General features: G+C 34.1%; 3 protein-coding genes across 6 annotated transcripts in view; 1 reads left to right on the top strand and 2 right to left on the bottom strand.

Moving 5' to 3' along the window:
- LOC100179552 (intersectin-1) overlaps positions 1-14,928 on the top strand; it is a 31,178-nt gene extending 16,250 nt beyond the window's left edge. The window contains exons 23-39 of one of the 2 annotated variants that reach the window (XM_018814291.2): positions 4,535-4,619; positions 5,286-5,426; positions 5,714-5,855; positions 6,231-6,397; positions 6,871-7,026; positions 7,339-7,449; positions 7,503-7,686; positions 9,777-9,865; positions 10,177-10,304; positions 10,698-10,875; positions 11,031-11,129; positions 11,283-11,450; positions 11,543-11,755; positions 12,116-12,317; positions 12,720-12,865; positions 13,186-13,294; positions 13,889-14,928. In XM_018814291.2, the coding sequence (XP_018669836.1) occupies positions 4,535-4,619; positions 5,286-5,426; positions 5,714-5,855; positions 6,231-6,397; positions 6,871-7,026; positions 7,339-7,449; positions 7,503-7,686; positions 9,777-9,865; positions 10,177-10,304; positions 10,698-10,875; positions 11,031-11,129; positions 11,283-11,450; positions 11,543-11,755; positions 12,116-12,317; positions 12,720-12,865; positions 13,186-13,294; positions 13,889-14,037 (2,467 nt within the window). In that variant the 3' untranslated portion in view covers positions 14,038-14,928. The remainder of the gene's footprint in view (positions 1-4,534; positions 4,620-5,285; positions 5,427-5,713; positions 5,856-6,230; positions 6,398-6,870; positions 7,027-7,338; positions 7,450-7,502; positions 7,687-9,776; positions 9,866-10,176; positions 10,305-10,697; positions 10,876-11,030; positions 11,130-11,282; positions 11,451-11,542; positions 11,756-12,115; positions 12,318-12,719; positions 12,866-13,185; positions 13,295-13,888) is intronic. The other variant, XM_018814292.1, reaches the window with a different exon arrangement.
- Positions 1-15,003, bottom strand: part of LOC108949985 — a 436,537-nt gene that overhangs the window by 374,270 nt on the left and 47,264 nt on the right. The window lies entirely within an intron of this gene.
- On the bottom strand, positions 79-4,261 carry LOC100184202. Of its 3 annotated transcripts, none has more exons than XR_003396444.1 (6): positions 3,784-4,261; positions 3,293-3,416; positions 2,429-2,506; positions 1,947-2,075; positions 1,393-1,577; positions 79-827 (listed from the first exon to the last, which is right to left on the bottom strand). XR_003396444.1 is itself a non-coding variant. In XM_002128284.5 (6 exons), the coding sequence occupies exons 1-6, from the start codon at positions 3,945-3,947 to the stop codon at positions 622-624; spliced, it is 807 nt and encodes a 268-aa protein (XP_002128320.1). In that variant the 5' UTR covers positions 3,948-4,151; the 3' UTR covers positions 79-621. The 3 variants fall into 3 exon arrangements, 2 of the variants coding, with proteins under 2 accessions (XP_002128320.1, XP_026692931.1); XM_002128284.5 differs by having other exon boundaries at positions 1,393-1,498; positions 3,784-4,151; XM_026837130.1 differs by lacking the exon at positions 1,393-1,577 and having other exon boundaries at positions 3,784-4,260.

Here is a 15,003-nt window from a genome sequence, read left to right as displayed (position 1 = left end):
GTTCTGTCTATAGCCAGGGGGGTTCCCCTCGAGGTGTAATTGATCCTTTGTTTGTTTTAATCTTTCATTGTTACATCAACAATAGGTGTTTGTTTTATTGCGCAATATAGAGAAACACTGTAAGAAGGAGGTACTTAAACTTGTAATTGAATTTCTATTACAAAACAAGTCTGTTGTATTGTTTGTTAGTAAGCACCTTGTTAGTTTGCAGCTTGGTTTACTGTTTATTATTCCAACACAAAGTTAGCAAAAAAAGTAAGTTGCACCAAATGTTAAAACTGGTAAATATGCATTGTTTCAATGTGTATTATGCAGACCAATGTGTCGTGTATTAAGTATAATTTTGAATAAATTTAAGCAAAACACATTGAAGAAAAACTTTGTACAACTTATATAATGTTTATAAACTGTGTATACAACTTGTGTGTCATGCAAAGTAGTTTATACAAACGTAGAAGCGGGACATGAAAACATATATAACCGTATGTTCACCACTCTAAAAGAGCATTGTTAAAAACACTGTTAGTAAATATGAAATTTAGTTGCTAACTGTATTCCATCTTTCCCCACAGTACTATATGTGTATAGTGTATACACATAATAATAATACATTGCTATAATTCACACAAAAGTAGGTTCGGGTTTCTTCTTATCTCCATTAACACCCACAACGACCGATGGGATATATACACACACCCCAATCACCACGAGACATACACGTACCACCCACCAACACACAACACAACTTGCAACAAGCAAGTAGGTGAGGGGTATCGACAGCAATATCATCATCACTACCTCGAAGTTACCAATGTTCTCGAATATTTCTAAAAATATAAATATAGATACAGTATTTATTTCAAATATTCAGTATAAAATTTATACATTATATAGGGGTTCGGGAATGAATGTAACTTATTCATCTCCTCGTTGTCGGAAATGGCAACATGACTCAACATGATATAAACATAACTACCATTAAGTTTGGAAGCTTTCCGGTTTAAAACTAAAACCATCATCGTGATTTCTGAAGTTAAAGTTTAACTTATAGCCGATCACTGAACAATAGTAGTTTTAAACGAAACGTTTTAAATAAAGACAATTGTGTCGAATATATATATATATATATATAATGTAGTACAATGGAGGAAGATGGGACATCTTTAGCTTATAATATCCAAATATCTGGATCCTGTTTTAAACAATTAACAACGGTCTATGGTAGTTGTGAAGATACAGTTTTATAATTCCTTGCATTTTCTTTGTTTCCTACCAAATTTGATGAGAAAATGATATAAAAAGGTGTCCCATCTTCTCCCACCTTACTATATAGGTTGATATGTTTGTATAAGACGGACCAGTAAATCTGTATTTTACACTGTGTTTACTTACTGTTAAGTACAAGACAGAGCAGTGAGACAACAATTAGAGTAACTATCATAATAATGCAGCTGTGTTGGTTGAATATCGTGGTATGTGTTAGTGCCATATCCGTTGCCTGTATGAGATATATCCGAGTTATTTGTGTTAGACAGTGTATATCGTAAAGTGTAACTTAAATGTTAAACCAGTGTATGCTGCAATAATAAGTTAAAAATGTTAAATTAACAGGCTTTTGTTTATTGTAACAGTAACTGACTTAGTGAAAAAATCTCTTAAAAGTTAACCAAGTTACCTTCCAAAACCTCTGCTGATCATGAGTTTAGTATCCGGACAGTAACTTGGTCCATCATCAGTGTAAAAGAGGTTACTATCCACCAAGTTACTGTCCAAAACATTTGCTGATCATGAGTTTAGTATCCGGACAGTAACTTGGTCCATCATCAGTGTAAAAGAGGTTACTATCCACCAAGTTACTGTCCGAAACATCTGCCATTCATGACTTTAGTATAAAATATATAAATAACTCTATATTATCTATACGATTAAAGTAAAACATAACCAACCATTAATATTCCAAGTATAAGTGAAGTCACAACAGCTGCAGCCTTGTTAATTTTCTTGTCTTTATTTTTCTTTGTGATTCCAGTTAACAAGTCTCCACATACACAACCCACCAACACAGTATAAGCCGCCTTTGAAATATATTATGTTACTTCTGCTACCAGGCTTGTAAACAACCATTTAGCAGCTCATCTGGTGTGAAAATATAGTGTATTTCCAACATTTTGTCATCCGGCAAGTCTTTATCAATACAAGTTTTTATACCAGATGAGCCACGAAAATATTATTTGTAGGGTTACATGCTATATTGGTATATGTAGATATATAGTGTCTATACTAAGGTTCACTCGTAAGCAAATTTTGTGTAAAATATACATGCAGACTTTCTCTAACAGAACTAAGTGTAAATACATGGCTATGGAACCATGGGATTTTGGGTAAAGTTGTCCCATAACCCCCCTGTTAGTCTTTTGTATAAACGTACCGTAACCAGAAGATGTTTTTCACTCCACTCCACTTTGATGAAATGTTTCATTCCAAGTAAAACAATCATTTGATGAATCTATGTTAAAGATATGACAGTTTAAAGTTAAATCTGAAATATTATGTGTGTGTAGATACCGAACAGTGTACCAGGTCGTGTGATAAATGACAAACAGTATACCAGGTCATGGGATAAATGACAAACAGTATACCAGGTCATGGGATAAATGACAAACAGTATACCAGATCGTGTGATAAATCACAAACAGTATACCAGGTCATGGGATAAATGACAAACAGTATACCGGGTCATGGGATAAATGACAAACAGTATACCAGGTCGTAGGATAAATGACAAACAGTATACCGGGTCATGGGATAAATGACAAACAGTATACCAGATCATGGGATAATTGACAAACAGTATACCAGGTCGTAGGATAAATGACAAACAGTATACCAGGTCGTAGGATAATTGACAAACAGTATACCAGGTCATGGGATAAATCACAAACAGTATACCAGGTCATGGGATAAATGACAAACAGTATACCAGATCATGGGATAATTGACAAACAGTATACCAGGTCGTAGGATAAATGACAAACAGTATACCAGGTCGTAGGATAAATGACAAACAGTATACCAGATCGTGGGATAAATCACAAACTGTGTACCAGTTAAATAAGTCAACCGGCACATAGTATCATTTCTCATTGTTGTGCACAAAATAAAAACATTCCAAATGTATATTTATCCATGAAACATGATAGCTGGTACTGGTGGCTGCTACCCCAGGGCTTGTTTATTACAATTAAATATAGTATGGTTTACACAATATGTATTATGAGCCTCATTATCATACCTGTATGAACCAACTGTATTGCTGACATGGACAAAGCATTAGCAGATATAATACACTGACCAATAACACAAACACAAGCATTGAAAGATAAAACGAAACACTTGTAGTGGTAGCATCCTGAAAACTAAAACATGAATTGATGATTGGAATAATCATTGTTGTGACATTAGGTTTTATTAATTGGTCTTATTTAACGTTTGGCTGCCAAACTAAAACACATGTGGCCTCCCATAGTTCTGTGATTTTGGATGTTTTATGTACATAAATATATACATACTGTCGTACTTCATTTACATTTAACACAAAAAGATCCTTCTGCTGTTGTTGCTACCAGACAAAATATGATAATAATAAATAAATATATATTTTGGTAAAAAAGTACTTTATTATTATTTTTAAATTCTATAAACAACTTTTTTTTAAATAGCCATTTACTTATTTATTGTAAGTAGAACAAGACATGTGTAAACATTGTTATAATAAACACTCACTGGTGGTTGATGTTCGTACAATAATCCAACATAACAAACACAGCAGCAAGAAGACAGCAAACAAATTGAAACACACAGATCCAAGAACATTTCACTTTTGTTTTTTCTTCATATTCATAATGTTTACTCTTGGACATCGAAATTATTTCATCCCCCGGTACCATTGTAGTTTAGTTAGTTTCCTAATTTATAAACTCTGAAACTTAAGGCTTAAATAATTACAGTTGGTCAACTTTTAAGTCTAAAAGCCCGAAAGTTATAATGGCTTTAAGTTTAGACGTTTCAATAACTAAATGCACAAAAGTTTAAATGCCGAGAGTTTAAATGCCTTCACACAAGTTCCTTAAATGTTGGTAAACAAAGAGAAAAAGTGGTTCAGTTCCTCCTGAGTGCTCAAAAGATTTCCTCCTTTGTATAAAGTCTGGGAAGTATCAGGGAATTCCCCCGGTTTTTATATATTAAGGCATAATAATGTGGCGCAATAACCTTTGTGAACGTGACATAATATTTATTTATTTATTTTAAATATTGTTTTTAATTTCTATATTAGTAAAACTGGATTTATTTAATTTTTCAAACTTGTAAAATACTTTATATAACATTGTGTGTATTTGTATTCGTAGAATAATGTTTATTTAATAGATTAAAGAATTTAATTGTGAAATAATTTGTATTAAAACAATATTTTTATTGTTAAAATAATTTATATTTAATCTTACTAAACAAATGTCTTTTTTTTAAATATTTGCAGACAACCGACAAACAACGCAACAATCACAAGCCAGCCATCAGCATTCTCAGCAGCTCATAAATCAAACCCTCCATCAAGTCTCAAGGTGATGGCTTGTTTAATGATTTGCTATAGTAATGTTTGCTTCATGGTTGCCACTCCCATGCCCACAGTCGAGATGCTAAAGCTATTGTAGTATGTAGACAAGCAGGCATGACTTTTAATTGGTTGAGTGACTTATCCATGGTTGCCACTCCCATGCCCACAGTCGAGTTGCTGAAACTATTGCAGTGTGTGAACAAGCAGACATTACTTTTGGTTGGTTTGGTCATTTATATCCTCATAGGGGGAACTTGAGTGACTTATCCATGGTTGCCACTCCCATGCCCACAGTCGAGCTGCTAAAGCTATTGCAGTGTGTGAACAAGCAGACATGACTTTTGATTGGTTTAGTCATTTATATCCTTGTGGGTGGGAACTTGAGTGACTTATCTATGGTTGCCACTCCCATGCCCACAGTCGAGTTGCTGAAGCTATTGCAGTGTGTGGATAAGCAGACATGACTCTTGGTTAAGACACGCGTCCAAGCACGATACCAATAAAATTGCATTAACCCCCAACTGAAACATAGTAAAATAATTTTATTGGGTATAAAAGGAAATGACTGCGTACCAGTCTGTATTTTAGATATTGACTACATGTAGTAATAGCATACTATATTTAAATAATGATTGTTAAAAGTGATGTCATAATAGCATTTATTCCATGACAGCCACCAGACATCGGTCAGCGATACAGAGCTATTTACCCATGGATTGCTAAAAAGGAAAACCATCTTTCATTTGATAAAGATGATATTATAGCAGTATCTGAACACCAAGATATGTGGTGGTTTGGTCATTGTAAAGGAAAGGTGGGTTCATGAGATTAAATGTGGAAATAAAATACAAATAATAAAAGTTATGACTTGCAAAATTATTTCAGCTTGATTAAAAACTACACTTTTTTCCTTTTTTTTGTTTTCGATTCCAAAATTAAATTTAAATAAAATAAAAATCCTGTTATATCTGACTATGTATGTATGTTTAATTATATTTAAATCATAATATAAACTAAATAACGAAAAAAAAACAAAAAAGCTTTATTATATTAAGGTAAAATTATGTTTTGTAAATAATTCCTTTTTTAATTCTGTCACAGTCGGGTTGGTTTCCGAAATCTTACGTCAAAGAGACGACCTCTACCACCCCTGTGACATCATCGAAACCCGCTTCACCCAAATCCTCCCCAGTCGTTAAAAGAAAAGCTCCTGCTCCCCCAAGTGGTGGGGGAGGAAGTAAAAGTTCGCTAAAAGTTTTGTTTTATTTTTTTTTTTTCAAATGTTTAAAATCAGCATATTAGGGCAGATTTTGATATGTTGTTACTGTTTATTACCTAAGAGTGATATCATGGATTGAAAATGGTAATGTTTTAAGTTGAAAAATGGGCACAACGCACAAGTTGTGTGAAACAAAACACCAGTGTTATAATGAATGCCGTTACTCCACATGCGTTTATAAATAGGTTGCATGCATTCATTTATGATAACTTGTGAGCGAGAACGAGGTGTGTGAAGCAGAACACCCGTGCTATAACTGCTTTCGTTGCCTTACCATGTTAGGTTAAATAAATTACATTCATTCATTCGTTTATTAACAATAAACCACCTTACTTGTAGATTACATCGCAACTTACGCTTTCACGGGAACTGAACCCGGAGACCTCACGTTCAACGTAGATGACATGATAGCGGTGACAAGCACCGATGGTGAATGGTGGACGGGAAGCTTGAAGGGGAAGAAGGGAATATTTCCAGCTAATTATGTGACAGAGTGTAAAACTGAGGTGGGTTTTATATGTGTATATTATAACTGATATATGTATATATTATATAAGGGTTTTCGAATTTACTAAAATATGGGGTAAGACTGGTAGAGGTATGGAACTTATGGCCAGTGTGCCAGATTTGTTTTTTTGGCTAGGGTATAAGTCAGTACTTTTAAATCTTTTTGGCAACTAAACATTTGTTTAATCTAAGCAATAGTGTGGTTTATAGCTCTTCGACTGTAGTTGTAAAAGTTGATTCATTTTATTGTATGCCAACAGTTGTAACTAATATTAGTAATTTATAACTTGATGATGTCTTGCCAAGTGGTGGACAAAAAATTAAAATTAATATTATTTCACCAAAAAAGACATTTCAAATATTACAGTATACATGAACAACACCAGCAGAATCAGAAATTACTGGCTTAGAATTGGCATCATCTTTTAAATAACATTGTAATGTATATTAATATTAACCTATTGTCCCCCAGCCAAACGCTACTGACCCTGTGCTTGCCAAACCTGAGATAGCAACCGTAGTTGCCCCTTATAATGCTACAGGGGATGAACAATTATCACTACAAGTTGGTCAGATTGTTCTTGTGAGAAAGAAGAATGAAAGTGGTTGGTGGGAGGGGGAATTACAGGTGTGTGATGTCATATATGGTATTGTGATGTCATTATAGGTGTAATGTTAGGGCTGCTTGGGTGACATTGTATGTTTTAACAACCAAATTTATGACGATTAAGTCTCTTTCCTGCTGCTGTTAAAGGTACAAACGAGCGGGGACAACTGAACAGCATTAGGCATATTCATTTACAAGGTTACTGTATTTTAAGGTTATAAGTGTAACTGAATTTTGGCAATAACAGAGCCGAATTTTGCTAAAACATTTTTTTTGTAAACAAAAGAGGGTATAATTTTATTGAAATTTAATTTTAAATTTGGTTAATTTTAGGCTCGTGGTAAGAAGCGTCAGGTTGGGTGGTTTCCTGCTAACTACGTGAAACTCATGACCTCTGGCTCATCTAGTGGTAAGAACACACCTAACGACTCAGCAAAAATAAAGGTAAGTTTATGCCGCGTCATGGTGGCTCTCTATCTCACTCTAGTGTCAAACAGAAGGTGGAAACGCAAGTCATCGCGATGTATGATTACTCGGCACAAAATAGCGACGAGTTGTCGTTCCAGCGAGGCGCGAGAATCGTCGTCGTTGATAAATCTGATGTAGATTGGTGGAAAGGAACATTGGGAGGAACTACTGGTTTGTTCCCGTCTAACTATGTACAAGATGCTAATGAACAATGTAAGTTGTGGGTTGGTTGTGTAGTGTATGGGGGAGGTGCAATGGTGAGGCATGTTAAGGGGGCCAGGATTTAGGGCTGAGTTGGCCAATTATTTTTCCAAGTGTTTTATTCTATATGGGTAAGGTCCTAAGATAAGATACGCTCTGGGATTTGGGGTGTAGGCCGGACTTTTATTATCATCAAAGTACATATTGTGGTTGTAGAAAATGACATGTGTGTAGTTTTTGAAAGTCGGGCGCTAGTGAAACTAACTATAGACCAACCTTTTGCAAATAACCAAGGTTTTGAAAACAGATTATTACAATTCTGTTTTGTGTGGTTATATTTATTCTATAGGAGCTTCTTTATTGAAAGTAAAATATTGTTTAACTAATGATTTTCTAATCTGGTCGAACAATTTATACAGTTCAAAAAACAAGAAGTAGACTGAGTGGGTTTTGAAGCAATATCAAATAAAACTTTTTATAACTATGATAGCCATGTCGAAATCTTTAGTTTCGTATATTAATGTGAGGTCTCTTTACATTAAACAACAATTTTAAACTTTCACAAATATTTTTGCAACTATATGAGGAAAAAACAAGAAATATTCATTTGGAAAAGTGATTAAAATATTTATCTGGCATGCAGTGATACTATGTCAGAGTAACATACGTATATATATATTATGGTGGCAATATTATTAAAATAGAAACAAAACACTATTATAATATTAGATTTATACGATTTTGTTAAACAGAAAAGAGAAAAAAAAACTGCTGCATCATCATCTACAAAAAGTGCTGAGTCACTATGATGATTGTGCTTGGTGCCATCATGACTCAGCAAAAACAGGAAAATTAGAAAAAAGCATAAAGTTGACCCACTTCTGTTATGCATGGTGTTGAACTAACTTCATTTTTTCCTTTTTTTCCACCCATTGTCACATTACAGCAACTAAAATAATCATAATTTATATTCGTGTGTTGATCCTTGGTGTGCTAACGGAAGTGGGTCTTGCGTTTGCTTTTTCCAAATTTTCTTGCCTTGTAGATGATTATGCTAGCAGCTATGCATATAGTAAGTTACACACAGGCCCATTTCTGTTAGCACCTCATATGCAATGGCCTCCTTAGTAATAACTTGCAACTTGTACGCGTTATGTCATTTTGTTTGTTTGAAAGTAAATTATTGGATATTTCAAATACGTAACAGTTCACCTCATAATTATATGTGTGACATCATAATAGACAGTTGTTTTGTTTAATCAGTGCTTTACTATACGTGTCAACTACCGCTGGCGTGTCAACTGCAATAAACTTACAACCCCTTTATAATGTGAATATACAATAACAAAACAAACGTACGTTATCTATCCAAACATCAGATGATTTTATGAAAAAAAAACAACTTCCAAAGAAGTATATTATTAGTATGTCTGTTAAATAGTATTAGTAATAATATATCTGTAAATACCATGGTGTGCCTCACAATAGGATCTCACCCATATAGAATCAAACATATGGTTTAGAACACAGCTAGTCGGCATGAATGCGGATGTTTTCAGTGTTGATTCAGGACCTTATTTGTCTCCATATCTATGCAAGTGAAATCAGTCATCGTCAGTTTTGTTATTTCTATTTATTCTGGAAGTGTGTTGAATCAAATGATTCTTCTAGTGATATTTGTTAATTGATCGTTTGTCAAACAGAGTAGCTGCCGTTTGCGCCATATTTTGTTGATAAAACAATGTTTACACTGTTTTACACATATTTATTACAAAACCATATATGGTTGACAATTAAGGCAACCCATTAGTGACCACTGGGTTGGAGCAATTGTTGTTAAGTGTCTTGCCCAAGGACACATACGCTCATAATGGTAGCAGCGAGGAGCCTTGAATTTGTCACCTCTAAGTTAGAGGCAGACACGCTAACCACTTTTTCAGGGCATACATTTCTAGCCAATATTGTTTAAAGACCAGCGTTAATTTATTAAAATTCACGCTAAACAACGTATTAACAAATATTTAGTTTTTGTAATCTAGAATTGTTCTGATTTAAAAACGTTGAATAGTAAATTTCCCAACATAATACTAATGCATCCACAGCTAACCTAGTACCCGTAAAATCTTCAAAACTAAACGAATATCATCAACGTGTTATGGAATTAATCGCTTCAGAAGAAACTTATTTACAGGTGTGTTGTATTGTTGAAGGTAGATGTGTTAATAAGGTTAAAATACGTGTTTGTTTAGTGTAAGTTTATGTTTTTTATCCAGTAATTTGTATCCAATCAAAAGATGAGTGTCATTTAATCATTAGTTCTCAATATAAAACACATTAAAATCATAAACCTTCAAAGTTACAAATATGGCAGCTCGTAAGCAAACATGAGGTGTATAAAACAGAACACGCATGTTATAACAACTGTCGTTGCCCCGCTCACACGAAGATAAATAAGTCACATGCAATCACATATAAGTTGGTGAAACTGATTTCAATACCCAGGACCTCGAAACAGCGGACCGTGACTTCCAACAACCTTTACGAACCAAGAAGATTCTAACTGAACATGATTGCAACACGCTGTTTGTCAATCTTAATGAACTTATTATGACAAGCGCTAAACTTGTGAAGTAAGAAATACTCTGCTGTAATAAATACCTATCATAAATAAATTCTTATCGTTTTTTAAGAATAATTTTTTTAAATATTGAAAAATATTTGTCATTTTTAAATCAGTGCTTTCCAACATACTATAATTGTAATAATTTCCAGGGAGTGTTAGGTAAAAAATATTCTGTGGTTTTTATCAGGGATAATGTAAAACGTAAATAACTGTCTTGTCTAAAGAAAGTGTACCCTGATGATGCTCGCCATCTGGGAAATAAAATGGTACAACAAAGTTAACTTTCATTGGTATAATAAAGTCTACTGATTTACTCTAGGTACAGCATCTTAAATAATTATGCAAACAATTTTGTTATTTTAAACCAGTGCTTCCCAACCTAATATAATTATTCCCACAGAGCTTTAAGAGTTCGTTGTAAAATGCGAGCTGATAACTCAATAATGATTGGTGATATTTTATGTGAACAAATCCCACATATGGATTCATATGTGAGGTTCTGTAGCTGCCAACTTAATGCTTCATCCATGCTACAACAGAGGTTGGATAGCAATCAAGAGTTTAAAGAACTTGTCAAGGTGGTTTAATCAACTATTTAGTTACCAAACATTTATTAACATTTCAGAATTTTAACACTTTTTTTAATTTTTTTTGTATTTTTTTACAATTTTGTGAATAGTTTTTTACTAATGTTTTACAAATGTTTAAGGTAATAACCAACATGTATTTACAGCTGTGTGAAACAGAGAAGTCATGGAAAGGCCTCCCAGTTAGTAGTTACCTTGTTAAACCAATGCAAAGAGTCACCAAGTACCCTCTACTCATTAAAAAGGTAAGTTCTGTTTCATTTGCTAACAGGTATAATGGAAATATTCTGTCAACGGCTCATCTGATATAAATAATTAAAAAACAAAGTGCATGTCTGCTGTTTCATTTCCCATGTGAATTTTTGGTTATTTTTTTAAACTTATTTTCATATTTTCAGATCGTAGAGTCAACACCAGGTGACCACCCCGATCATAGAAATCTTATAACTGCGTTGGAAAAATCTGAAGAATTATGTTCGCAAGTAAATGAAGGTGTTCGACAGAAAGAGAATTCTGACAGATTGGAATGGCTACAAACACATGTTCAACTCGATGGTCTTAATGATGTGAATATTCTTTGTTTGTTTTTATAAAAATTATCATAATTTTTATTACAAAATACTAGATAAATTTTATATTTTTACTTTATCTTTTGCAGAAACTGGTTTTCAACTCAAAAACGAATTGTTTGGACCAACGTAGGTTCTTACACTGTGGGAACCTTTATAAACATAAATCGAACAAAGAACTTGTTGGTTTCTTATTCAACGACTTCCTACTTCTCACTATACCAAGCAAACCACTAAGCGGGCCAACCAATGATCTTGTGTTTACTTCTAAGAGTAACCCACAGTTCAGGATGTATAAAACGGTGAGAATTGTTACTTTTATAAGAATTAAGTTGTGGTTATTAATGTACCTTACTTATCTTCGCGAGGCGGGGCAACGACAATCGTTATAAAAAAGGTGTTGTTTCACATACCCCGTGCCTGCTCACGAGTTACCAAGAATGTAATTTTTGAGTGATTATGTATGCAAAAAACTTGGCTTTAAATTTGAGGCTTAATGCAAATACTTCCCTAAAAAAGAGTAAAAATATAGAAGCCATGAAAACTGTTTTTTAAAAAACAAGTTTAAAAACAACCTTGGCACAAACATATCCAGAACATACATTAGGGTGATATCAACAGTAGCCACTTACTTAAATTTAATCAATAATTGATATTTTCAGCCGATATTCTTGAACGAAGTTCTCACTCGTTTACCCACCGACCCCACAGAGGAGCCCACCTTCCATTTATCACATATCGACCATGTGTATACGCTCAAAGCTGAGAATATTAACGAACGAACTGCCTGGATGAATAAAATAAAGGAAGCGGCCGAACTATATATCGACACAGAGAAAAAGAAAAGAGAAAAAGCTTACCAAGGTACTTGGGGGTTATGGTTTAGTTGGGTGTTTGTGGGGGTTACTCTTTAGTTATATAAGAGAAACATACCTACTGACCAGTAAAGTTTACAGATGTGTGCTCGATGCTGTTACCATTGTGGGTGCTTGTCCCTTCAGTATACTTAACAGCAATTGCTTCAACTCAGTGGTCACTAATTGGGTTCTACAAATTATCAGCCATACACTAACAAAAAAGATTCTAAACGTAATTAACCACAAAGTTACATACAAGGCAACTCTTAAGCGTTTTTAAGTGAAACAGAACACCCGTGTTATAACGACTGCCGTTTTCCAGCCATGTCATTTTCCAGAGAATAAACAAGTTCAATTCACTCATGAACACAACTACAGTAGTGTTACATCACAATAATATTTCTTACAGCTCGTACACAGAGAAGTGCGGGCATCGGTAGGTTGATGGTCACCATTATAGAGGGGTGTAACTTGGTGAAAACAAGTAATGGACGTCACGACCCCTATTGTGAGGTCACAATGGGAGAACAATCGCATACCACAAAGACAGTTCAGGTATGCGATGTTTTTCAAACAGATGTTGATTGTTTAGTTTGTTTAACTTGACAGTGAACATGAGGTGTATGAATACACCATATGTGTTCGATGTATAAGAAGACACCCATGTTATAACTGGACATTGAGCATGAGGTGTATGAATACACCATGTGTGTCTGGTGTATAAGAAGATACCCATGGTATAACTGGGCAGTGAGCATGAGGTGCATAAAAGCTACTAATTTCAACGTAATGTAATACTCACACAACTCTTGTATATTAAAACTACCTCATTGAGACTTGAACCCACCACCCACTAACTTGAATCATATCTCCAGGACACATTGAATCCAAAATGGGGAAGTCAGATGCAGTTTTACGTTAAAGACGTCAACTTGGATGTTCTTTGTATTTCTGTGTTTCAACGTTATATGTTCTCACCTGATGGTAGGCCTAGTTTTTCTAACAATAATTTGTCGTGTTTTAGAAGTTTGTGTTTTATTCTATTTTACATGAGTAAGGTCATAGAGTACAGCACGTTATGGTACCTCAGATTTAAGTCACAGTTGACCCATTATCCCAACACCCAGGCTCATACAACCCATCAATTACCCCACTGAGTTATTTCTAACTAGTTTTTTTCCCATAGGCCAGATAGGTCTTCGGAATTCTTTGGTTACAGTGTAAATGTCCTACCACTGTGTCTGTGCCCAACATTTAGTAATTTGTATGGCTGAAAGTAGCACAAAATATATAGTAGGGTGGGTGAAGATGGGACATCTTTATCACATAATATCCAAATATCCTGATCGGGTTTTAAACAAATAACAACCGTGCATGGGAGTTGTGAACACACAGTTTCATAATTCTTTGAATGTTTTTTGCTTACAACCAAATTGGAAGAGAAAATAGAATGAATAGGTGTCCTATCTTCCCCCACCCTACTACACCAAACAAAGATTTTTCAAATTTTCTTTGTCTTACTTATTTTAAACTTACAAAAAAAAAATTAAATATAATTTGTCAACAATTTTTTTTCAGATTTTCTTGGTCGAACTGAAATGAAATTATCGGAAATTCAGCGTGAGGCTTCCACTTCTAAAGAGCCGATAACCAAACGATTATTATTGCACGAGGTCGATGCTGGGGAAGTTGTTGTTAAACTTTCCTTACAATTGTTTGAATCATAAGAATCATTGTGATGTCATCATATAAAGATGATTTATGTTCCACCATATTTTCTTCATAGATTTGTAAGAATGGTTTAATTTGGTGTCCTCTCAGAGTTTAAACACTTTTTCTTTCTGCCATATTTTGTTTGATCTTGCTACATTATTTCTGGGTACATGTTTTGGCTTGGCCTTGATTTTTTGGGTTTCTGTACAATTTTAAAGTGACTGCAATGAAATAAGATTCCAGAATGGTACATACACTTAGTCAAGCTGTGGCCACTGTATTATGGATAAGTGCGGCCACATGTTAATATGAACATTATATTATATTTTAGTCTTGGCCATATTATATTGTGTGCTTTAACACTGTTTGAAAATAGCCACAAATTATAGTGGGACAGGTAGTTATATATTGCCATACATTTGTTTTGGTTATAACCGAATTTTTCAAACTATATTCACTGAAATGCTTATTTGGACACTGTATTTGTTTGACCAAACTAGCTACTGTTGCTGCAGTATTTTGGATAAAGAACAAATTTGTTGTATGAGATTTTTTTCTATGATTTCAGGATTAATAATGAATTCATCAGGGTGTAACAGCAGTAATGACTTAAACGATTAGATTTTTATGGATTTTTATAATTTTGTTGCCAAAATTTGATTGTACTTAAATCCTATTATTACGCTACATGATCAGAAATGTTATGACATCACAAATTGTTTTGTTATTTCATGATTGCTGATTAAGTGTTACCATGTATAAGGTCACGCTAACTAACACGCTACATTATCCACTGCATATGATTTCTATTGCAATATATCATGCTGCAATTGTCATGTCATAATCGCTCATTGTGCTGTATTCCAGAGACATATTTTGTAGACTTAATACAGTTTTTAAATGAACTTGTTGTATATTGTGTATTGGGGAGGTGCTACGACAGGGTTCAGACGTCAAGAGAACAAAGCTTTAATGGGTGA

Source organism: Ciona intestinalis, chromosome 12 (genome assembly GCF_000224145.3).
Source record: "Ciona intestinalis chromosome 12, KH, whole genome shotgun sequence".
Lineage (NCBI taxonomy): Eukaryota > Metazoa > Chordata > Ascidiacea > Phlebobranchia > Cionidae > Ciona > Ciona intestinalis.
This window is presented reverse-complemented; position numbering and strand designations above follow the sequence as displayed.

Coding starts and splice junctions, on each gene's coding strand:
- LOC100184202 (XM_002128284.5), bottom strand. CDS start 3,947: ATGGTACCGGGGGATGAAATAATTTCGATGTCCAAGAGTAAACATTAT. Junction 2,507..3,292: donor AATACAGTTGGTTCATACAG/GTATGATAATGA, acceptor TCTTTAACATAG/ATTCATCAAATGATTGTTTT. Junction 1,499..1,946: donor TTATACTTGGAATATTAATG/GTTGGTTATGTT, acceptor TATCTCATACAG/GCAACGGATATGGCACTAAC.